Here is a 24,148-nt window from a genome sequence, read left to right as displayed (position 1 = left end):
TATATAATTTTAAAAATTGAAAGATAGATGTAGGGTCTTTTTATTTATTTATTATTTTGGTATTGGGGATTGAGTTCAGGTACTTTATCACTGAGCTACACCCCCAGTCTTTTTTTTTTTTTTTTTTTTTTTTTTTTGAGACAGGATCTTGCTAAGTTGTCAAGGGTTTCACTAAATTGCTGAGGCTGGCCTTGAACTTGTGATCCTCCTGTCCCAGCCTTCAGGGTCTCTGGGATTACAAGCATGTGACACCATGCTGGCAGATATCTGAGACTTTCCATGCAATGTTATCTTTCCTGCCATCAAAACATTGGTAATGCTACATTTCTTGAAAGAGTGTTCCTTCATTGTCTCTGAAACTCATTCGCAAGTTTTGAGATGCAAGTCCAGGCAGTGACAGCTTTATGTGTCCACTGCCTGGATAAATGATGACTGTGAAAGGCATGCCATTTTCAGACATAGTACTATGTGGGAAAATGTGGTGCTTAGAATTGAAGAAATATAGTAAACAGTCTTAACACTATCAAGTTTTGGCAAGCATGTGAAACAGCAGGTGCAATCTTCGTTGGAAGTACAAATTGATACGGTCACTTTGGAAAATAGCCTAACATTATGTAGTAATTCTTCTCTTAGGTATATTGCCTGGAGAAACTCTTGCAGTGTGTCCTGGGAGATAGGTATAAGAAGTTTAGAGCACCATTCTTTGTAATAGTCCCAAACTTGGAAAAAAAAAAACAAAAACAAAAACAAAGGCCAATCATTAGGACAATTAATAAATGATTTGTGGCTTTTTCATTCAATACATGCTATACAGCAGTAGAACCAGGTGACATTTATACCCATCAACTTGGATGAATTTCATAAACCCAAAGTTGAATGAAAAACCAAATCATAAAAGAAAAATACAGGCAAAACTAAATTATATTGTTCAGGGATTCCCATATACATGGCAATTATTTCCTTAATTTTGTTTAGTTTCATTGTATAAGTTGTCACTTCAAGGGTGAAAAGGTGATTGGAAGACTGTTTTATTTTTTAACCTGGGTGTTTTAACACATAAACACCCACAATATATTTTACAATAAAAAATGAGTAACACTGGAAAGAAATGACAAAATATTAAGAGTTGTTGCTTCTTCAGGGTAGTTTGAGGGGTGTTTATTTTCCCTGCTTTTTAGATTTTTAGATGTTACAAATTTATAGCATAATTAAATATTACTTAAGAACTTGGACTCAAGATTCAGGCAGATTTGGGTTCAAAAGCCAGATCTCCTACTCCTTTACTGTGTGACTTTGGACAAGTAGCTTAAATTTTCTGGCAATTTATACATCAGTAAATTGAGAATGATAATAGTTATCTTTTGAAATTGTTGAGAGGCTTAAATAAGATAATGTAATGCTTACTATAGCACCTAACACATATTTAATAAAAATTGTGATTATCATTACACAGATTTTTTTGGGGGTATAGTTTTATAATAAGCATTTGAGGATTTTTATTAATTATCCTCATTTTTTAATCCTCTTGACAGTTATTTCAGATATATTTCTAGGTTATATGTATGCTTGAAGTTTTGTTTAAGGTTATGTAAATAGAATCAGGATGTGAGAGGTGAGTATGACTGAAAGATTTTATTTGATTCTTTCCATTTTATAAATGCAAAAGCTGAATCCAGAGTGATGAAATCACTTGCTGAGGATCCTATGGTGATTGCTATGTTCTCATTTTTTTTCTTAACTAAACTTTTAAAGTATGCACTCCCTGCAACCTGACATGTATGGGTATACTGTGTCCCTTAGGCTTATTTATTTTGTCCCTCCCAGACTAGTGGGCATACTGTGCAGGCTGCCACAGGTCTCTCTAGTTGTACATGATCCTGCTCATTGTGATTATCTATCCTACTAACTGATTCCTAGACCAAGAGAATGCTGGTGGAGAAGATGGGTCGCGAGGCTGTGGAGCTAGGACATGGGGAGGTGAACATCACTGGGGTGGAAGAAAACACCTTGATTGCTAGCCTCTGTGACCTCCTGGAGAGGATTTGGAGTCATGGGCTACAAGTGAAACAGGTAATGGATGTGTGTAACCTCTTCTGTTGAGCAAACTATCTTCCTGACTTTATTTGCTAGCCTCTCTCCAAACTCCTTTTCTCCAGCTGACTGGCTTTGAAGAGTGGTGCATACTGCTTATGGAATGAGACATGAAATAGCTGAACAAACAAATGTGATCCAAACTTTTTTTTAAAAAAGTAAACTTCAAAAATCTGTGTTTGTCATTCATTAAAAGTGGCATGGGAGTAAAGGTGAAGGCCAATCTGTTAGCTCCTGTTTAGCAGTGGTACTTGCCTGGAGGTAGAGAAAGAACTTGGAGCTCAGAAAGTATCAAACATACTCTAAGGATCTTTCACTAATTATACATTCCCAGTGGAAAAAGGTTTGTAATTAACATTTCTTTTATAAGTAGATGATTTAACCAGTTAAGATTTGAGAGAAGTTGAATGTTTGATTTTTACCACTTAATACCCAGAGAATTTCCTTATTTCAAAATACTATACTTTCAACTGCTAATCAAGATGCTTTGGATTGGGGTTGTGGCTCAGTGGTAGAGCACTTGCCTTGCACATGTGAAACACTGAGTTTGATCCTTAGCACCACATAAAAATAAGCAAAATGAAGATATTGTGTCCATCTATAACTAAAAATTTTTTAAAAAGATGCTTATCTTTTATTTTTAAATTTGAAAGGAGCTTGAACATTTTCATAAAGCACATTTATCATGAAAAAGTTAGAAAATAAATTTTAGTATCTAGAAACTATTTATTCAGATCTTACAGACATTGTTGTAGGCACATGAGATACTTCAGTGTGTAAGGGACCCGCGAAACGTCGGAGGAAGAGACCACCAAGAGACTGCCTCATGCAACAGCAAAAGGGTTTATTTGGGGACCAGCATGCTGGGGCTCAGAGCTCACTAGAGCAAAGAGAGAGAGCCCTGAGAACAGCTTAAGCAGAGCTTATATACTTTCCTTGAAGAAGGCAGGGAGGGAAGTTCATTGACGGGTCAGGGCGAGTGGGCCGTTTGCCTGCAACTGAGTGAGGGAGTGTATCCTGCAGTTTGGCAGTTGGGGACAGCACATTCTGGGAACAAGATTAGCAAACAGTTCACAGTTGGGGATAGTACATCCTGGGAACAAGATTTCAACAGTGTTTTGTTAAGCATATAGAAAAACAGAGTGACAAGTACCTATTTTATTAACCTTTCAAGTGAACAAAGTAGAAGATCTGTCTTCATGGAGTTTCTGTTCTCATGGATATGGCCACAGTGTGTCCTATCTGTCCTTTAAAACATTTCTCTGTGCTCAAATGCCTATCCACATGCAGCAGTATACTTATCCAATGGACCATAATTTCATGCCTACCATTATCATTTATTAAAGTAAAAAATATAGTAACAAATGTTATCAAATATGTGGAGAATTTGGAACCTTTGTACAGTTCTGGTGGGAATGTAAAATGGCGCAGCTACTTTAGAAGTCTGGCAGTTCCTCAGAATGTTAAGATGGTCATCATATGACACAGCAAGTCCACTTCCAGATATGTACTCAAGAGAAGTGAAAACATAATGTCTACACAAACACTTATACACAAATGCTGATAGCAGTATTATTCATCATGGCCAAAGAGTGGAAACAACCCAACTGTTTATCAGCTGGTGAGTGAATAAAAGTGATATATCCCATATAAGGGGATGTTATTCAGCAGTTAAATGGAATGAAGTACAAATATATGGTATAACCTGTATATCAGATACCCAAAACAGGCAAATCCTTGATAGAAAATAGATAAAGCATTTCTAGAGACTTAGAGGAGGGGAAGAATGGGGAGTGACTGCTAAGGTAGATGGTTTTCTTTTGGGGGTGATGAAATTTTCTAAAATTAGATAGTGGTGATGGTTGGACAATGTGAATATACTAAAAACCAGATTTTTTGTGTGTGCAGAAATTGGCACATTTTTAAAAGTATGAATTTTATGGTAATGTGAATTATGACTCAGTAAAGCTGTTTTAAAAAAATTCAAATGGGATCATACTGTACCTACTGTGTTTTGTTTTGTTTTCGGTAGCAGAGATTGAACCCAGGGTTGTTTAACCATGGAGCCACATCCTCAGCCCTTTTTATTTTTTATTTGAGACAGGGTCTTGCTAAGTTGCTTAGGACTTTGCTAAGTGCTGAGCCTGGCCTCAAACCTGTGATCCTCCTGCCTCAGCCTCCTGAGTTGCTGGGATTTTAGGCGTGTGCCACCTTGCCTGGCCCTAATGTTTTATACTTGATTTTTTTTTCACCTCATATCTTTACCACATCCCAACCATTTTTAGGTGATAATTATGTATTTAAGAGCTATATTTAAGACAATAAATCAGATCTGGGTTTGAAGTATAATTCCTACTTAATACTTTATGAAACTGAGCAAGGTACCTAAATTCTCTAAGCCTATTTTCTCTTATATGCAATAGAGTTTTAAAAATGCCCACCTTTGTAGGGTTCTTATAGGGATTTGATAAGGTAATTAAAAAGCACTAAGCTCAGGGTTAGGGTTGTGGCTCAGTGGTAGAGCACTTGCCTAGTATGTATGAGCACTGGGTTCAATTCTCAGCACTGCATATAAATAAATGAATAAAATAAAGGTCCATCAACATCTTAAAAAAAAAAAAGAGGCACTGAACTCTGGGAGGTTCTCTGAAAATGTTTTAGTTATTCTAAAGTCTGTTTTAATTACTCTCTATCCATTGTTGGTCATTTAATTTTTTTTCCGTTTTTTTTTTTTCAGTATTATAGGTAATATTGTGATCATGGAATTTTTTAAATATTAAAAAAACTGTGTAGTGAATTCCTAAAATTTTGAGGGTTCTTGTAGTATAGTAGTGACAATTTGAACAATTGAGTCAGTAAGGCTTTGGTTTGAATCGTAGATTGACTAAATGACTTTAAGTAAGTGATATGCAATTTGTAAGCTTCTTCTCCAAACCCCCAAGAGGTATATAGTTAACAAAACCTGCCTTCCAGGGTTGTTGTGATAATTATATGTAATAAAAAATAAGAACCTGGCCTGTGATGAGTATGCTACACATGATAGCTGTTGTTATGAAGCATTTGGTTTTTTTCTTCTGTAACAAGTGAGTAGAGTACATATAATCCTTTTATTTTCATCTCTTCCAGATTTTTAATAAAACATATAACCTCAAAAACTTTTAATATTTACCATAAAAATCTCTAGGGAGTTAGGCTTTTTCCTACATTTTAGAAAACAGTACTTTATCAAGCTAGGTGTGGTGGCAAACACCTGTAATCTTAGCAACTTGGGAGGTTGAGGCAGGAAGATTAAGAGTTCAAAGCCAGCCTCAGCAGCTTAGTGAGGCACTTAGTGACTCAGCGAGACCCTGTCTCTAAATAAAATATAAAAAAGGGTTGGGGATGTGGTTTAATGGTTAAGCACCCCTTGGTTCAATCCCTGATACAAAAAAAAAAAAAAAAAAAAAAGGAGGGGGAAATAGTACCTTATCACTACTTGTTCTAAATCTGTCCTCTGAGGCTTTGTAGCATATTCTGCAAGAATTCTCATAGCATTACTCATTTCTTTTGGAATCCTTTTGATTCCTCTCTCATTTTGGTAGATGGTAAGAAAACAAATGCAAAATAATAGGGACTTTATAGTTGTGGTTCCATTTTGTTGAGTCCTAGCCCTAGAATTCCAAACATGAAGCAATGACGCTACTACCAGAGGAAAGTGGTGGTTTGTGCTTGCTGGGAGGACATTTATGTTCTCAGTGATAATTGTTCAGCTGGAGATTTACTCTGTTGGATTTGTACCAACGTGCTCTCCTTAGTTCTTTATTTTGCTAGCCTGTGTATAGACCACCTTCCTCCTGCTAAAGCATTCTTCACTCATGTTCTGGTCCAGAGGTCACATCCTATTCCTTTCTCTCCTCCATCATGCATCCAGATGATGACTAAATTCAGTCTTAGAGGGTGATCTGTTTGGGGGCATCTTACTGAGCAATTACGCATATTACCTGCTGAGAAAGTAGAGAACCCAAATAGTAATGTTTACTGCTGATCTCTTAAAATTTCATTATCAGCCTTGTCTGCTTGCATGCAGTGGTGCCTGCAGCAAATCTCATAAAACCTCTGTTATCCTCACCACTCTCTTGTCTTTTAGTGAAAGAGATGAGCTTCCATCTCTAGTGTGTTTTTCTGGCAATTGGAGGTGAAGTTTGGTTTTTCAAACTGGTTTTTGTAGCTGCTGTCATTTGTAGCTGCTGGGAACTGATCTATGCAAAAGGGTTCTCATCTTTTCGTGCTTAAGGAACTCTTTTTTAAAGAGTCTTGTGCTGTATAATGCATGGCCATATTCCTACAACAATCAGGCTGTATTGAACCTTGAAGTCTCCAGCAACCCCTTTACAAAAGGGGGGAAAAAAAGCCAGATGTAGTGATACATGCCTGTAATTCCAGCTACTTGGGAACCTGAGGAATCATTATATTAATCATAGTTGATTTCAACCTTGCACTTAAGAGCTAGCCTACCTTCCTGCAAATTTCTTCAACTATACCTTCAATAGTAAATCCTCATCATAGTGGTGACTTATTATCTCCAGTCTGCAGTAAGGACAGGAAATTCAGAAGCTATCACAAAATCTCATTCTCTGGATGTATGTTCTGTGCATAAACCATCATGCTCTGCCCAGGCTGACCTTCAACTAAGAAATCATTTAGAGGTTCACAGGTTATTAACCTTTTTATTTTCTTTCTTATCCACTGGTCCCTTCCCAGGCTCTCTTGGGCATTTCCTTTCTGTTCTTAATGGGGGAGTTTCCTTTTTCTGTTCACTTTTATTCTTTTGTTTCTCCTGGGTTTTTAGTAAGGGGATATATGTATATACATTGTGTTTGGGGATATTGGGATTTGAAACAAGAAATAGTACAGATATCCCCCCAACTCCCAATACTGGGGATTGAACTCAGGGACATTCTACCACTGATGTATACCCTTTTTAATTTTCATTTTGGGAGAAGGTCTTGCCAAGCTGCTGAGGTTGGCTTTGAGCTTGCTATCCTCCTGCCTTAATCTCCATTTTAGCTGGAGTTACAGGTGTCCATCACCACACCCAGCGCTGTACAGATCCTTTTTAGCAAAAGCCTGAATGTATATGTTGGGAGCCTCAACCTCTAAAAACTGAACTAACAGGTCCCTTACATTAATTCCAGGGAAAATCAGCATTATGGTCTCACCTGTTACATTATCAGGAAAATCGGCAGAGAAAACTCACATCAGGAAGCCTCAGTACCTCAGGTAAGTTGTTCTCTGCACCATTGTGGTGAAATCTCTTCATCCACTTTCCGACCCCTCACTGGAGTGATCGATCATCTGTAGCCAACTGTTTAAGGCCAGTGAAGCCTTTGCTCTTTTTATATGGAGCCATCAGACTTCCCAGAACCACAGAACATACCAAAGCCATGGGGTTTGCTTTCATTGTATGTTCCTATACCCTTTTTAAAAAATTAATTTTTTAAATTTATTTATTTTTATGTGGAGCTAAGGATTGAACCCAGTGCCTCATACATGCTAAGCAAGTGCTCTGCTACTGAGCTATAGCCCCAGGTCTTCTACACCCTTTTGATCAGCGACAGAAAAATTAAACAGCAAGAAGCCAGGCTTAGAATGAATTGAGGTTTTACTGAAGTGCTGGTGTCCTATATTTGGAGGAAGTGGTTTTTAGAGTCTTTTATTTCTCTGACATGTACATTGAGATTATCATTCCTATTAAGTCAGTGTCCTTCCTTAGAACTGAAAGTCAACACCCTGGTGTACATAATCTTTTATTCTTCCTTTCTGTTTCTAGTTTAATAAAAATGTCAAGTTTGTAGGGACTATAGACATCATATAGTCCAGGCCTTTTATTTTATGAGAAAAAAATGGGGTCCCGAAGGGAATTGAGTTTACTTAAGATCATGCAGTAAATTAATAGAAGAGGCCAGATTAGGAGCCAGACCTCTTGTTTTCTGGTCTAGTGTTCTTTATATCATCCTACAGTACCTCTTCCAGAACAGTTTCCCTCCTTCTTTTACTTCTTGGATGCATGTCACCTTGGCACTATGTTTTTTTTCCCCTCTTTCACTAGAGTTTCTTTACTTTTCTTTGTTATTCTTAATTTAATGATAAAGATCAGTTAAATGGGGTGAGAAATGGACAACTCTTCACCCTTGAACTGAATGTGGGCAGATAATTGACTGAAAACCAGGAACAAGAGTTCCCTAGGTAGCCTTATGAGAATTTTTTTTTGGTCTGCTTTCTGGATATGAGAGCAAAGAGTCATCTCAGGAAAGCCGTACAAGTTATTGCTGAGGTATAAACTATAGCCAAAAGTTCTGAACAATTTGGTGATGAAAACACTAATTTTTAGCTGGGTGTGGTGACACACATCTATAATCCCAGTGACTCGGGACTGAGGCAGGAGGATCCCAACTTGGAGGCTAACCTCAGCAACTTGGTGAGACCCTCAGTAATTTAACAAGATACAGTATACTCATACAGTATACCCATACTGAGATTTAGCTAGTGGCCATTTTAGTGAAACTCTGTCTCAAAATAATAAGTACTGGGAATAAGGAAGTAGCACAGTGGTGGAGTGCCCCTGGGTTCAAGCCCTAGTACAGAAAAGACAGGAAGAAAGAAAAGAAGGAAGTGAGAGAAGGAGGAAGGGAAGGAAGAAGAAAAGGAAACCCCACTAAGTTTTAAACACTGGGTCAAACATGAAGGTGTTGTAGCTTCTCTTCTCCTAGAGGGCATAAATATTTGGCAACAGGTGTTTGACACCTTCTCTTGGCTGTATTTTGAAGCCAGAACATGACATGAGTGGTAGCTTCAAGTGGAAGCACTGCTTCCATGGATTATGATGAGTGATTAGGAGCCAGGAGATGTGTGTTCCAATCCTGACTTTGTGACTTGGTGACCGAGGCAAAGCAGCTAACTTCTCTGAATTTTAGTTTCTTCCGCTATTTAGTAGGGAAATTGTGATATCTTCCTTGGCTGTATTATTAGTTAATAGAGAATTGAATAATATGCATAAAATATAAAATCTGATCTCTAGTGGGAACCTAACAAATATTTATGAGCTCTTTTTTCCCCCAAAAGAATGATGGAGGCAATTTATTAGACACATTTTTGTCTGGTCAAAACAATTTGTCATTTAAGGTGAAATGATTTCTTAAGGCATTACCAATTAACCATCTGTTTCCCATAGAAATTTGTGGTTTGAGCCAGACAAAGTGGTTTATACCTGTAATCCAACAACTCAGGAGGCTTGAGGCAGGAAGATCCCAAGTTTGAGGTTAGCTTCAGCAACTTAGCCAGACCCTTAGTGATTTAGCAAGATGCTGTCTCAAAAAAAAAAAAAAAAAAAAAAAAAGAGCTGGAGATTTAGCTCAGTGGTAAAACACCCTGGGTTCAATCTCCAGTACAAAAAATAAAAGAAAAAAAGAAAGATTAATTTGTGATTTGAGATGAAGGAGAATAATTTACCTATTTGGATATTCAGATGTCTTTGGACATAACCAACTTTGTTGTTCTAGGAATACTTCTTGATTCAGAACGGAGGAAGTCTGATGCCAGCTCAGTCATGTCTCCCCTGAGAATCTCCCTGATTCAGGATATGAGGTCAGTCTGGGCTCACATGTAATAAGCCACTAAAATCCTGTTTTCAGTTGTTGCTTAGGTGTCCACCTTAGATAACAGAATCTCAGTGGCTATTATAGCATCTCAGCTATCCAGGAAGCCCTCCTTATTGATCTTGTGCTTCATGATACATTTGAACTGTTTGGTTTTCTGGCATTTTTGGAGAACTATTCCAGGTGCATGAGAGTATGTCAAGGTTCCAGGGTTACCCCCCACCCCTTTTTGTTGAGGGCTATTCTCTTTTTTCCCCACAAAATTATGATGATCCTGCCTGGTAAATCCACATGGTTGCTCCAATTTGAAGAATAAGAGAGATGGAGTCTCCTGGGATGGGATAAAGCTTCCTTACCAGAATCCTTTGGCTTTACATGTGAGATATTGGCAGTGAGTCCATCTCCTGCTCCACCCTCCACTTCCTTTTTTTATTTCCCCTTTAGGCACATCCAGAACATTGGAGAAATCAAGACTGATGTGGGAAAGGCCAGAGCATGGGTGCGACTGTCCATGGAAAAAAAATTACTTTCCAGACACCTGAAACAGCTTCTTTCAGACCACGAGCTCACCAAGTAAGGTCACTCCACAGAATAGAACCAGATTAACCAGGAAAAGTGGGAAAGATTGGAAACCCCACTATGGAACAGGGGAGTGTTCAATATGTCATTTCTGCTGCATTCAGCTAAACTCGGCTTGCCTATGAAATTTTTGCATTATTCTTCTCCATCTTTATCTGTAGAAAAGTATTTCTGCTCTCTTTTCCCTTTATTCTCAATCTTCATGCCTACAACTAGCTTTCTTAAAGAGGTAACAAAAAGAATGAGGTATTCTTCTTTCTTCAGGTGACCTGTATTAACTCTTAATATAAGGTTTTTTCCTTTGTCTTCTGTCCTGAAGAGCAAAGGATTAGAGAATTAAAAGGAAACTTCTCTTATCTCTTGTTCTGTCCTGAGCCCAAGGTCAGCCCAAAGCAACCAGTTCTTTGTTCTTCCTGTTTGGTTTCTGAGTCTTGCAGGAGCTTAGAAGGGACTTTCAGATAACACTCGGGAACTTCTTCCTCCACAGCTTCTACCCAGAAAGAGGGAGGGTGACCAAGGCTCTCACTTTCCCAGGAGCAATTAAACCTGCAGTTCTTTCTTTTGATTTTCTTTTTTAATCCCCTGCATTTTTTCCCCCTATACCCTAGATATTAGAGGAAGAGGGGAGAAAGGCTGTCCTTCCTTTTCCATCTTTCTTTTTTTTTTTTACATTTATTTTTTAGTTTTTGGCGGACACAACATCTTCGTTTGTATGTAGTGCTGAGGATCGAACCCGGGCCTCACGCATGCCAGGCGAGCGCGCTACCACTTGAGCCACATCCCCAGCCCCTCCATCTTTCCTTGATGACCGTCTCACTGGTTTCATCATCCCTGATTTCTAGATATATTTGGCTCTTTTTCATTGGCAAGCCTTTTGGGTCTTTTTTTTTTCCCCCTTAAGCATCCTCTCAAGGTGTCCTTTATCATGTGATTTTTATGAACGATATCGCAGAGGAGTAGATCTTGGAGAAATTTTGTGTAAGCAAATTGATTAAATTTGAAGATCTGTTTTATTAAATGAATAATATATCTTGAACTGTTTATTATGTGTGTAAATCATTGAAAGAAACCAGGTTTAAAACTTTGATAGGTTAAGTTGGGAAGGAGCAATTCTTTTGACTCTCTAAAGGGACAAAATAATGTTTAGGAATAAATTTTGAAGATTGGACTGGATATGGTGGTGCATGACTATAATCCCAGTGGCTCAAAAGGCTGAGGCAGGAGGATTGCAAGTTTGAGGCCAGCCTCAGCAACTTAGTAAGGGCCTAAGCAACTTAGCAAGACCCTGTCTCAAAATAAAATAAGAAGGGTCGGGATCAATCCCTGGTACCAAAATAATAAATAAATAATCCCTAGTACCAAATAAATAAATAAAAATAAGAATTTTGAAGATCAGGAGGACAACTGAGAGAAAACAAGTGAACAGGTAAGCTTACCATTTGGAAGGGAAATGTTTGCACACCAGATTCTAGAAGACAGTTTGTGTCCTGGGGAAGATCTGCCATTGTAGTCATGTAGGCACCAGGGCCAGATAGGGAGTCATTACTGTAGACCAGTGTGGGAGTTGTCTATTGGGAAAACTGTAGTCAGCAGGAGGATGGGGCAAAGAGACAACTGGGAGGGGGTCAAGCACAAGAACTTTATGAAGGCCAGACATGGATAGGTCCAGGGCTATGAACTTAAGGATCTCATCAACAGGAAGCTGAGTGCAGACTTTGGCAAGGAAGTTTTTTTTTTTTTTTTTTGCTGTAGCTGTCAGGGGAGATAAGTCTGCACTTAATGCAATACATAGTATCTTTGGGGGACAAGGAGAGAGAAAAGGCACAGAATATTTGACCCTAGATATTTCATAAAAAGAGGTTTATTTAGCTCATAGTTTGGGAAGCTAAGAGTCCAAGATCAGGAGGCCTGTTCTGTGTAAGGGCTTCCCTGGCTGTGTCATAACATGGTGGAAAAATGGAAAAGGAAATGGCTGCATGTAGAAGGGATGCAGTGCATGGGATAGACTTGCTTTATAACCTTCCGCTCTCATGAGAACTTACTTCCTTCATGAGACCAGTATTAATCCCTTCTGAGGTTGATGCCCCTGTGACCTGATTACCTTCCATTAAGCCCTGTCTGTTAAAGATTGTGCCACATTGGCATCACCACACTGGGGATCAAGATTCCAACACATGAAACTTTAGGAGACACACTCAGACCATATCCATACACATAGCATCCTCTGTCCTGTATTCTCTCACTTTTCACCTGAGTTTGCTTAAATCTTCAGCCTTTTCTCACCTTACTCTTTCCAGGGTGTTGGCTTCCATAGTCCTCCAGTCTCTGCACACATGCCCTTTCTTTGTCACTGACTCACTTGTGTGCACTCTCTCACTTGGTGATCTCACCTGTTCTCATCACTTCTGTCACCTCTAAGCGGGTGACTACCACTTCTGAAACTTCTATTTCTGATGATTATTTGGAGTGTCAGTCCTTCTCCCACCCTTAGCCTTTCAGTACTGGGGATTGAACCCAGGGGCACTCTACCACTGAGCTATAACTCTAGCCCTTTTTTGTCTTTTATTTTGAAACAGGGTCTCACTAAATTGCCCAGGCTGGCCTCAGACAGGTAGCTGGGATTACAGGCATGTATACCACACCTGGCTCCAATCCTGCTTTTATTTCCATTCAGATATCTTGGTTGTGGCTCAGAACAAAAGCAAGATTCACTGTAACTGCTTTTCTCTCCAATTTTTGTTAATATCATCACTCTCCTTTCTGAACTTTCTTCCCCGACTCCTCCCTACATAAATTCCAAATTTGGAGTCAGTTTTTGACTTTGTTTTTACCTTTCACATACAGGTCTCCAGGACTTAGCCTCTGCAATGCCTTATTTTATCCTTTTATGCTTTTTTTCATCCTTTACCTGAACAAACTTCCTAAAGTTGATCATGGCTCTCCCTTTACTGTCTAGGGAAAATTGCAGAAACCCCATTACTAAACAGCAAATTGCAAAGTCTTTAGCCTGAAAATTTAGACTCTTCATTTGACCATAGCTTAACTTTTCAGCTTTACTGCTAACAGATCACATCCCTAAACCCTCAACTCTAGCCAAACTGGTTCCATACCTGTCCTTCATCCTGTACAATAATACCTGTATAAATGTGTACTGTCTCTCAGGTCCCTCTTGTTCCAGAAAGTCTTTCAGGACTGACTATTGAAGTTCATGGTGTTTTTTGTTATTGTTGTGTGTTGTGTTTGTTTTTTAGTTGTAGATGGAAGCAGTACCTTTATTTTATTTATTTATTTTTATGTGGTGCTCATGATGGAACCCAGTGCCTCACATGTGCTAAGCAAATGCTCTCCACTGAGCTATAACCCCAGGCCTCATGATTCTTTAAATTCCCAGAAAGAGCCTTTTATTTGGTTACTCATTATGGGTAATCTTATACCATGGTGGCTACCAGTTTATTTATTTAGACTGTATTGGAGGGCAGGTACTTCCTCTATGTAATAAATAGCCCTTGAATGGTGAATTACCTGTTGAAGGTGCTTTATAAATCTATCAGACTCTCACAGGTCTTCTGAACCCCATACATCTCTGGCCTTGGTGATTGCAGTCTGGGCAATCAGGACAGTTGTCTACTTTGTTCTCTGTGTATTTCTCTTTAATGAGAGTCTGCACATTTGGCTCTCAGTGTCCCCTTTACTTGGGGAGGATATTATGCTTTGCAACTGCAGGAGGCCTGGAATGTTAGGCAAAGGGTAGCCTTTGGTAAATAGGCAGTGGATGAAAGGAGAAAGCTTGAAAAGTGGAGAAGAACATGATCTGCACAGCTCTTTAACACCTGTGACCTGGCCTTTCATCCACATTCAGAGTAGTGTTCTGAGTTATGGTTCTCAAGTCTGCTGAGGGTTTGAGTAGGTCTGGTAATGAATGATGATCACAGACCTCTTGCTGTGCTGTTGCTACTCGAATGCCATACATCGGAGTGACAGCTTAACTAGAAGCCTGAGAGGACCTTGTCCTCCCTGATGGAATTTTATTCTAGCCCTCAGTTAAGGAAGGGGAGTTCCAAGACCTGTCATTTTTGACACTATAACATCAACCCTTAGGCACAGGTAGTGTTTAATTTTCTTTATTTCTAGCACTCTCTCCACAAAGCAGCTAACTTTGTAACTTTATAGAGTAACCCTAAGAAACTTGAGGCTTGACACCATATGCTTCCCTTAACTGTTTCTAGAACTGAATAATTCTAGCTTCTTTTCCCTTCTTTTGGCTGGGGACTGATGTGCTGTCTCCTCTCCAACAGAAAGTTGTATAAGCGCTATGCCTTCCTGCGCTGTGATGATGAGAAGGAGCAGTTCCTCTATCACCTGCTCTCTTTCAATGCTGTTGATTACTTCTGCTTCACCAATGTCTTCACAACGATCCGTGAGTAGCCCTATGAACCCCATTGGCCTTCTCAAGGCAGTTTTTATGCACTGGCCCTGGATATTCACTATCCTCTCCTTTAAGGAAATATTTTCCCTTGCACTTTTTATATGCCTTTTGCTAGGAGGAGCGGCTCCTTTCTTGGAGGTTATGCTTTCTCTAAAGCTTCTTGTTCTTGTCGTGAACCAAGAAGGGCAGTGCTTTTGGTAATCATGTGGTCAGTGTTGTTCCTGGCACTGCTCTGGGAGCCTATGGCAATGAAAGTAGAGTGGGGTGAGGTGGGAGGTACAGGTTACCTCCTACCTTACATACATAACTATGAAGAGTCTCCCTTTATTTCTGGCCTGAGAGGCCACTTAGCATCACAGATTTTAGAGCAGGTCCAAGAGAAAGATCTCTTTCCAAGGTAATAGAAGGAATCCAAATGGCAGTGGGACATTAGGTATGGGCTGGCTCTGCCCCTAATTCATTATGTGTCTGTGAGCAGAGATGGTGGACCAGCATCCCTGCTGTGGACATCAGTCTACCTATTTTCAGATTAAAGAAAAGAGTTCAATATGGTTTAAGACTCTCTGAACCTTTTCTGTCTGAAACCAGGATTCTTCCCTAGGTGGGGGTAGTCTTTGAATTTGCATCATGGCTAGTTCTTTGGCCTGCCCCTTGGCTGCCTCAATAGTACACACTCTTGTTTCCATTGCCTCTTCCTTCTCAGAGAGTAGGACTGTGGGCTTAGCAAAAGTAGCACCAGATTGGAATTTAGAATACCAGAGGCAAACTCTTTCCCTCTCTGCCTTGGGAAAGGGATACAATATCAGTGTGGCCTCTCCTAAGATTGTTATGTTTGTTATAGGGTTCATGAAAGATTAAGAAGTGTTCTGGGAGGGATTTCTGATCCCCTTCAATGCCTTTGTGACTTTGCCTATACAGTGATCCCATACCACATTCTGATTGTACCAAGCAAGAAGCTGGGGGGCTCCATGTTCACCGCCAATCCATGGATCTGTATCTCAGGAGAACTGGGTGAGACACAGATCTTACAGATTCCCAGGAACGTGTTAGAGATGACCTTTGAGGTATGTGCTATCTGGGGTCCACAGTCCCAGGTTCTATGGAGATCTGGGTTTGCAGGAGCTGCTTTGGAGTATTTTCTACAGGGTTTTGTGGAGGCCCTGCTCTGCAATCTTACACATTAGCACAGCTTCTGTATCCTGAGATGAACTCATGCTGGAATCAAGAGTTGGCCCTGAGAAAAGGGAGCATGCCCTGCCCATACAGTCTCTGACTAGGATGTGTTTATTTGTCTGGATTTGCCTACTTCCCTGTGGCTGATATGTCAAGAAATCCCCAGGTTCTTCAGCTGTTGAGCCCATGTTTCAAGAGACCTCAGAACCTACTTCCAAGCTGTGTGTGGTGGCACGTGCCTGTAATCCCAGCAGTTTGGGAGGCTGAGGCAGGACGATTACAAGTTTGAGTCTAGCCTCAGGACCTAAACAACTCGGTGAGACCCTGTCTCAAAATAAAAAATAAAAAAGGACCAGAGATGTGGCTCAATGGTTAAGCGCTCTTGGGTTCAATCTCTGGTACCAAGACAAAACAAACAAAAAAGAGCCTTCTGAGCCCTGTTGTTCTTATAAGTGGCAACATCTTCTTTCTTAGCCATGGGCTACCCAAGAGATAATACTGTACTTCCAGACCAGGCAGTAGGTGAATCCATGAACTCTGCCCCTCCAAATGATGAGGGGGCAGGCAGCCAGTCAGATCTGTGCCTCTGAGAATTGCCACTTTTCCTTCTATTTTTCTAACGTGTTTCATCTTTTCTATTCTTTCACAGTACCAGAACTTGGGGAAGCTCACTACTGTCCAGATTGGTCATGATAATTCTGGGCTGTATGCCAAATGGCTAGTGGAGTTTGTGATGGTCAGGAATGAGACCACAGGACATACTTACAAGTAAGTGTTCCTTCAGCTCTGCCTTGCACTGGTGGAGCAAGGTGGACCACCAGGGGCTATCTCTGATGCTTGGGTATGTGCATTCTCAAGGAGCCTTGAGAGATTGTGATAGGCCAAGGCAACTTTTGTTGGCTTTGTCTCGGGTACTTGAGGCAGAAGGAGGATTTCCAAGTGAAAGTATATGGTATTGCTATCCACAAGTTCCAGGCTACCTCTGCCACTCGAGTGATTTCTCTGATGACACCCCAGGGCCTTGGGGGTTTCTCCAGCTTGGGTTCATAGCTTTTCTCTAGGAATCAGCTTTGTTGATGGCTCTTGCTAATCAGCAAAGGAAAGGACACTGGAGGAGCTGGCAGCTCTGACAGGCATTGCCTGACCTTCAGGTTCCCGTGTGGCCGGTGGTTGGGGAAGGGCATGGACGATGGAAGCCTGGAACGGGTCCTAGTTGGAGAGCTACTCACATCTCTACCCGAGGTGGATGAGAGGCCATGTAGGACCCCACCGCTGCAGCAGTCCCCCAGTGTCATCCGGAGGCTTGTTACCATCTCACCCAACAACAAGCCCAGTAAGTAAGAGGAGGGGCTAAGCCCTCATGCTACCCAACCTGGGAATGGGCAGATCTCTGGGAGCTTATGTGGCTGCCTCTGGAACCACCTCTGCTGACAAACCTGCCTCAAAACTTTGGTACCCTTCTCTCATGAATCTGTCGGGGTATGTGGCATTGTCCTTAGAGGCTTGGAAAGCGTAGAGAAAGCTCATGAATCCATTCTGAGTGCTCTGTACTATTTGTGTGTGATCTGTAGAGGAAGAAGGGTCTACTTTTCATAGTTTCTAGGCTACACAGCCAAGTCTTAGCCCTCTTTTAGTTGCCCAAAATCCCAAGGTAAAATGGAATTAAACTTTACCAGATTTCATAGGTTACTGAACTCTAAGGTGTTAGCTTTAGCGATTTCTCCAAGATTTTGGAAATAGCTAGCTTAGTAAAGTTGGGTGGGCAAGAGTCTGCTTCCCAGGATCCAGTTGCCCTGCCTCTCCCATGGGCCCTCCTCCCTATGTCCTCAGTCTCCTGCTCAGTCAGCTAAGACACTGTCAGCCTCTGAGATTCGTTAGGGATGTCTGCTTGATTTTTATCAGAGCTCAACACTGGGCAGATCCAGGAGTCCATCGGGGAGGCAGTCAATGGCATTGTGAAGCACTTCCATAAGCCTGAGAAAGAGGTGAGCCTTCCTACCCTTCACCCCAGGGCTTTATGTCGAGTAAGATGGAATCATCTTGATTTTGCAGTTATCTTGTAGTGCTCTTCTAGATCCATATGCTATAGATAGCATAGTTTTATAAGAATATGTGTCTAAGCTAGTTTGGGCTGCAGCAGACTCCTTCCTTTGGGGTTCTTGCCTCTGGTTGTTCTTTCTCTCCCTCTACTCTGATGACCCAGTGGAGTCTCTGAGGTCCCCTAATAAACCGTGCCTATTCCTGTCTGCCTCTGGATTGACCTGGATCTCCCCAAATGATGACTACACTGGCTTTGTCCTCCAATTGGGGAATCTCCTTGTGTGTGACCCAGATCCATTGTCCTTTTTTTCATTTGTTCCTTCAACAGTGTTCACTGAGAGCTGCCCTGAGCCAGGCACTGTGCCAGGTGCTGGGGGAACAGACAGAGTTCTTGTCTCCCTCCTGGCTCTGGGCTGTAGGTTTGCAGATGTGGTGGTGATGGGAGGGAAGTTCAGATGAGATCAGCCTATTGTTCACCCCTGTTTTCTTACCTAGCGAGGCAGTCTGACATTATTACTTTGTGGAGAGTGTGGCCTTGTCTCGGCCCTGGAACAAGCTTTCCAGCATGGATTTAAATCACCTCGGCTCTTCAAAAATGTCTTCATTTGGGATTTCCTGGGTGAGTTGGGTTAGGGTATGAGAGTAAGGAAAACCTGCAGAGAAGGAGGGCTTTGCTTACTAACATAGCATAGGTGCTGACCTCTGGGGTCTGGATGCAGAACCCAAATCAGGCCACTCTGTAATTCAATCGGTTTGTGTGCCTTGGTTTTTCTTGATGAGCGTGACATCATCCCTCTTCCCTCCTCATGAACTTGTGTATCCTGAGAACTAGACAGAAGATCCTTTCTAGATATCTGTTATTTAGTATGGGTTTAGTTCTGAGTTCTCATATTTTCTCCTTTAAATACAAAGGGCCAGTTGAAAGCATTGGAGCCTAAACTCTGTGTGGTGCCTACTTGGAGAATTTTCATGCAAGAAACCATCCTTGGAGCTTTGTTCTATCTTCAGTCTAGGGAAAAGATCATCTTTGTATCAAGGACCACATAAATAAATTTTAAAAATGAGGATCATTTTGAAATGTAATCAGTGATATCAGAGCATTCATTGTTCTCACGAAGTTACTTGTCTTAGAGGGCCTGTAGAACAAAGATATTTTGATATGTTTTGATAATCATTATCATTGGAAAACTTTTCTCCTCTTCACAGAAAAAGCACAAACCTATTATGAGACATTGGAGCAGAATGAAGTAGTCCCTGAGGAAAACTGGCATACAAGGGCCCGGAACTTCTGTCGATTTGTCACTGCAATCAATAATACTCCCCGGAACATCGGCAAGGATGGCAAGTTTCAGATGCTGGTGTGCTTGGGAGCCAGGTACTGCAGCCCCAGGGGTTCAGAGTGCACAGAAGCCAGCCTTGGAGGTGGTACAGGAGGGTGGGCAATAGCTAGTGCCCGAGTACCCTTGGGCCCAGGTTGCATTGGAGAACTTCCTAAAGGCCATTCATTTCCTTCATGTATCCTGTGTATGTGTAGGGATCTGTGGAGGAGAGAGTATGTGTAATTAGGGAAGGTAGGGGGAAAAAAGGCTCAAAAAAACTCCACTGGGGACATTTGAAGCAGAATATATGTACTTTCTTTCAGTAAACATTTTAATGTGTTAGGTCTTATGGAAAGTGGTGGAAGAAAGCTGAATCAAGCAAGGTCTCTGCCATTTGCAAGTTCATTTTTCCTAATTTTAAAAAGCAGAAGGTTGTGAGAATCCAAAAAAGAAGTACCCACTTAGGGTATGCTTATATAGAGGAGAAAGATTAGAGGCAGATTCATGGAGGAGTCAATATTTGAGGTGCACCTTTAGTGGAAGGAAATAACAGGTAGAATGTGGGAAAGGCAGTAATAGAAAAGTGGAAAGGAGGCTAGAGGCAGTGAGGACCTGGGACATAGAAATATTCTCCCTATGTTAGGAAGCATTGTTTAATCAGGGGAGTATATTATGTGGCCCTTGATATACTCTGAAAATAATGATATACTCTGAAATAATGAGTCTGATGTCATAGATGGAGTATATGGTAGTGGACAGGATTGTGAAGGGCTATTCCAGTAGATCAGGTAAGAGAGCATGAAACCCAAATGAATCTGAGACCATAGTTCAGGCCACATAAAGAGGAAGTTGACACAGTGGTTAAAAATAGACTAAGCCAGACATGATGGCACATGCTTCTAGTCCTAACTACTTGGGAGGCTGAGGAAGGAGGATTGCTTGAGGCCAACCTGTCAACCAGAACCAAAGTTACCAGGTTCACATCTCAGGACAGACACTTATCAACTACTGGACAAGCTATTTAACCTCTGTACCTCAGTTTCTTTATCTGTAAAGTGGGTACAATGTCCTAGAGTGTCATGAAGGTTAAATCTCTCATAACAGTGCTGGCACATGCCAAGTGCTGGTACTCTCCCTCGCGTGGCCCATGATGGTAGCTGTGGGGATGAAAGTTGTTCTGGTAGAGATTGCTCTGAGATGGAGGGAGTAGTATTGACTGCAACCTGGTGTCTGGTTGCTGTTGGGGTTCTCTAGGGAGAGGTGGGAAGTAGAGGAGGTGGAGCAGATGATAAGGCTAATTTGGGTCATATTGGATTGTTAACCCCAGGGCTGGGCAACCCCCGGGTGGAGCAAGCCTTATTAGGGAGGAGAAAGGAGCTGTGGGGAGCCATCAGCTTCTCCAGCTTCAGACTTGTCAAGGTTCCTCGTTGGCCTTCCACCATCTTTCTTCCATTTCTCTTTCTTCTCTGACCATCTGGACCACTCCTGCCCACCAGAGATCACCTCCTGCACCATTGGATTGCCCTGCTGGCTGATTGTCCCATCACGGCACACATGTATGAGGATGTGGCACTGATCAAAGACCACACACTTGTCAATTCCTTGATCCGCGTGCTGCAGACGTTGCAGGAGTTCAACATCACGCTGGAGACCTCCCTCATCAAGGGCATTGACATCTGACCTTTCAGCACCAGCCAGCAGCAGGACCAGGAAAGACTCTCCCTGCAGCTTTGTCTCTTCTTCCCAAAGGGACCTAAGCAAGTTGTGTAGGGTCAGAGAGATGTACACTTACTGTAAAAAGAAAACTAGAGGATTTTTGGAAAAAAATAATCTATTTTAGAGTTTATTTGCTGATTTGCTTTTTACACACTTTCATGTGAAAGAGTGATAGGGGGAGAGAGCGAGGTTGGTGCTGCTTATTTTGAAGCTGGTACCCTCCCTCGCGTGGCCACGCACTGGGAGCCTGTGGCCTCCTGGACTGAGCCGGCGCATGTGCAGGGTGTTCTGCTTCCTTGCCCTGCCGCGTTAATGAGGCCATTCTACATCGTTTTTAAACTAATGTTTTCTATATTAACATTATTATGGATATTTGGATTTCGTGGGCCACACAAAGGTGTGCTGAGCAGGAAGCCCCATGCTCCAATCAAAGGGATTTTTAGTAGTGCCTCTAAGCAAGCACTGAGGAGTCAATCCCACCGTTTTATGTTTTTTGGGGGTTTTTTTTGTCAGTATTATTTGGGAAGGAGACATGCCGGAACGTGTCTTCGTGCTATCATCGTGCGGAAAATCACGTTTCTGGTTGGCACACAGTTGCACAGAAGTAAACAAAAGCATGTTTTAACAAGTCTTTCTTTTTTCTTATGCTTTATTTATTTAACCCTTCATTGTGTGTTTAAGTATTTCTTTTTCTTTTTTTTTTTTTTTAAGGAAAGAAAAACTTGTCACCGTCTAACTGGCTATGTTATAACTGTTAAATTTATGTTGTTTTGCAACTTAGAAACCAGCTACAGTATGGCCCACTTAATAAAACACCTGAAATAAAACGGCATGGATTGCTGACTTTTATGGGGGTTTGTGAGCAGTGGATGGGCAGATTGGTGCAGTTTGATTTGCTTTAGAAGACTAGCCTGTGCATCACCTCTCTTCACTAGTTGACTTGAGGCCAGGATGCTCCCAAGGGCCTGACATCTCTTGAGTCCTTCCCCCTGCAGTGTCAGGAGCTTTCATAGCTGTTAATTCAAATGGCTAATTGAGAAGGATATGGATAAGGTTCTTTTCCCACATCATAGGGGAGGAGACTGAGGCACAGAAGAGAAAAGACCTGGCCAGGGTTATGAAGATTGTTACTTGATCAAAACAGGATGTGCCATTTCTTGAGAGGGCGAAGGAGACCATATGTAGGAACATAGGACAAGGGAATCCTCTCTACCCTGGATTGGGAGGTGGGATAAGGTTTACACCCTTTCTTGAGAGAAGGGTTTGCTTTTCTAGGGATAGCAGGTAGAAGAGCTTTATGAGGGTCCTGGGAATCGGCTTCCTTCATTTATATTCATCCAAGCTGCTTTGACAGAAAGCTTCAGAAATATAGCATGACCAAGTAGAGCTCCTCAAACCATTCAGTGTCTTCTTGTGTGCATCCCTGGTTTTGCATGTACTGTTCATTGCTGGAATTTGTTCTCACCAACTTCCTGAACTTTGTTCAAGGTTTACTTTAGGAGTCACCCACTATGAAATCTTCCTGAACCCCCTCCCTCACTATGGTCCTGCAATTTCTTACATGCTAGCACCTCCTTTTGACTGCCTCGTTTTGGGTTCCCCCATAGACTGTGAACTCCTACAGGGAAGAAAGAACCTCTAGTCCTTCTCTATCTATCCCAGTGCCTGGCAGGTGATGAATACCCATTGAAGGCTCTTGGAAGAGATGAGAAAAGGGAGGCCCAAGGGGAGCTGCAATGCAACATCCTGTCAGCAGGGGGCGTGAGCCAGCTACCTTAAGGCCACACAGTCTTCAGTTCATTTGGAGATTGCAGACCACTGGGTAAGACAGGGTGGACTGTGCTTCTGGAGCAGGAAGGGGAGATTCCTGACTGGGCAGGTAGGTCAGTATGGGGCTTAGCTGTCTCTGTGTATATTGTGGGCCTAGGTCTGGGCTTACCTTAAACCAGGAGCTTTAAGACTCACCTCTCCCTTTTCTTTACAACTATATAAGGTAAGTATAAATTATCCTAGATAGTCTAAGTGAGGTAATTGAGGCTCAGAGAATTTTAGCTACTTGTCCAAAGCAACACAACAGTTTACAGTTACCAGAACATTTTTACTCCAAGCCTGTGGCTTTTCCATTGACCACTACTCATTTATTTGATTCAGGTCTCTGCTCAGATATGCTTGGAGACCTTAACCTAACCACTCAAAAAGACCAAGTGATTCCCATCAGTCACTCTTGTTTTTTTTTTTAAGGTGCTGGGGATTGAACCCAGGGCCTTGCACATGCTAGACAAGAATTATATCACTGAGTTATGTCCCTAGGCCCCATCAGTTTCTTGTTATTCCTTTATTATGTTTTAATCCTGAATACTTAACAGGCATTACACTAATTATTTGTTCATTCCAAATGTGTTTCAAAGGTGAGACTTTTGTCCACTTTGTTCACTAAATAGTGTCTGTCACACATGGTAAACCACTGCCTGTAATAGTAAATGAATTAATTGACAGTAGTTAAGATTATACACTTAGGTTAAATCCTTATTCTGTTACTATGACATGCCAGGGCAAGCTACATAACTTCCTCAAACTTGACAATGAGGTTGATAATAGTGCCTGCATCCTAAGGATGTTGTAAGAATTAAACTGCCTAGATAGGACATGTCAGGTGTGTAAGTGCTCTAAAAGTGTCAGTTTTTACCCTATTGTGTCAGGTCCTGGTATAGAGTTGACTCAGACCCAGACCCTGACCGCCATCCTCAGGGAACACAGAGGCAAATGCTATAGGGGAGTATGGCACCAGGGAGGTCTTGACCATGATGAGTTCTGTTCAGGGTGGAACAGAACTTGAGTCAGCTGCATCCTTCCATGTGGGACCTTGTCAGGCCTCTCCAATAGTGAACATTGCCAGTTGAGAAAATAGCATGAGCAAAGGCCTGAAATATGAAAGTAACTGCAGGTTGTGAAGCTTAGGGAAATCCAGAGTAGAATCTGAGCTGGGGAGATGTACAGGTTTGCAGGCCTCATATCCACAAGATGAGAGACAGAGGTTTTGAGGGGCCTTACACAGGTGCTCAGGAGATGTGCACTGACAATGAATAAACACATGCTCCGGGCAAAAAAAAAAAAAAAAAATCTAAACCATGTTACCAGTATATGGCATTAGCGTATCCTTAGACCCCATG

The 24,148-nt window shown here is 41.5% G+C and overlaps 1 protein-coding gene across 3 annotated transcripts in view; it reads left to right on the top strand.

Moving 5' to 3' along the window:
- DENND5A (DENN domain containing 5A) overlaps window positions 1-21,699 on the top strand; it is an 89,313-nt gene extending 67,614 nt beyond the window's left edge. For 2 of the 3 annotated variants that reach the window (XM_081266378.1, XM_081266377.1), the window contains 12 exons: window positions 1,918-2,070; window positions 7,266-7,350; window positions 9,630-9,714; window positions 10,170-10,298; window positions 14,600-14,721; window positions 15,649-15,794; window positions 16,553-16,671; window positions 17,055-17,236; window positions 17,806-17,888; window positions 18,439-18,562; window positions 19,150-19,318; window positions 20,759-21,699. In XM_081266378.1, the coding sequence (XP_081122504.1) occupies window positions 1,918-2,070; window positions 7,266-7,350; window positions 9,630-9,714; window positions 10,170-10,298; window positions 14,600-14,721; window positions 15,649-15,794; window positions 16,553-16,671; window positions 17,055-17,236; window positions 17,806-17,888; window positions 18,439-18,562; window positions 19,150-19,318; window positions 20,759-20,942 (1,581 nt within the window). In that variant the 3' untranslated portion in view covers window positions 20,943-21,699. The remainder of the gene's footprint in view (window positions 1-1,917; window positions 2,071-7,265; window positions 7,351-9,629; window positions 9,715-10,169; window positions 10,299-14,599; window positions 14,722-15,648; window positions 15,795-16,552; window positions 16,672-17,054; window positions 17,237-17,805; window positions 17,889-18,438; window positions 18,563-19,149; window positions 19,319-20,758) is intronic. The other variant, XM_081266379.1, reaches the window with a different exon arrangement.
- Window positions 21,700-24,148: the final 2,449 nt, after the last annotated feature.

This window comes from Spermophilus citellus (genome assembly GCF_964194105.1).
Source record: "Spermophilus citellus genome assembly, chromosome: 2".
Lineage (NCBI taxonomy): Eukaryota > Metazoa > Chordata > Mammalia > Rodentia > Sciuridae > Spermophilus > Spermophilus citellus.
This window is presented reverse-complemented; position numbering and strand designations above follow the sequence as displayed.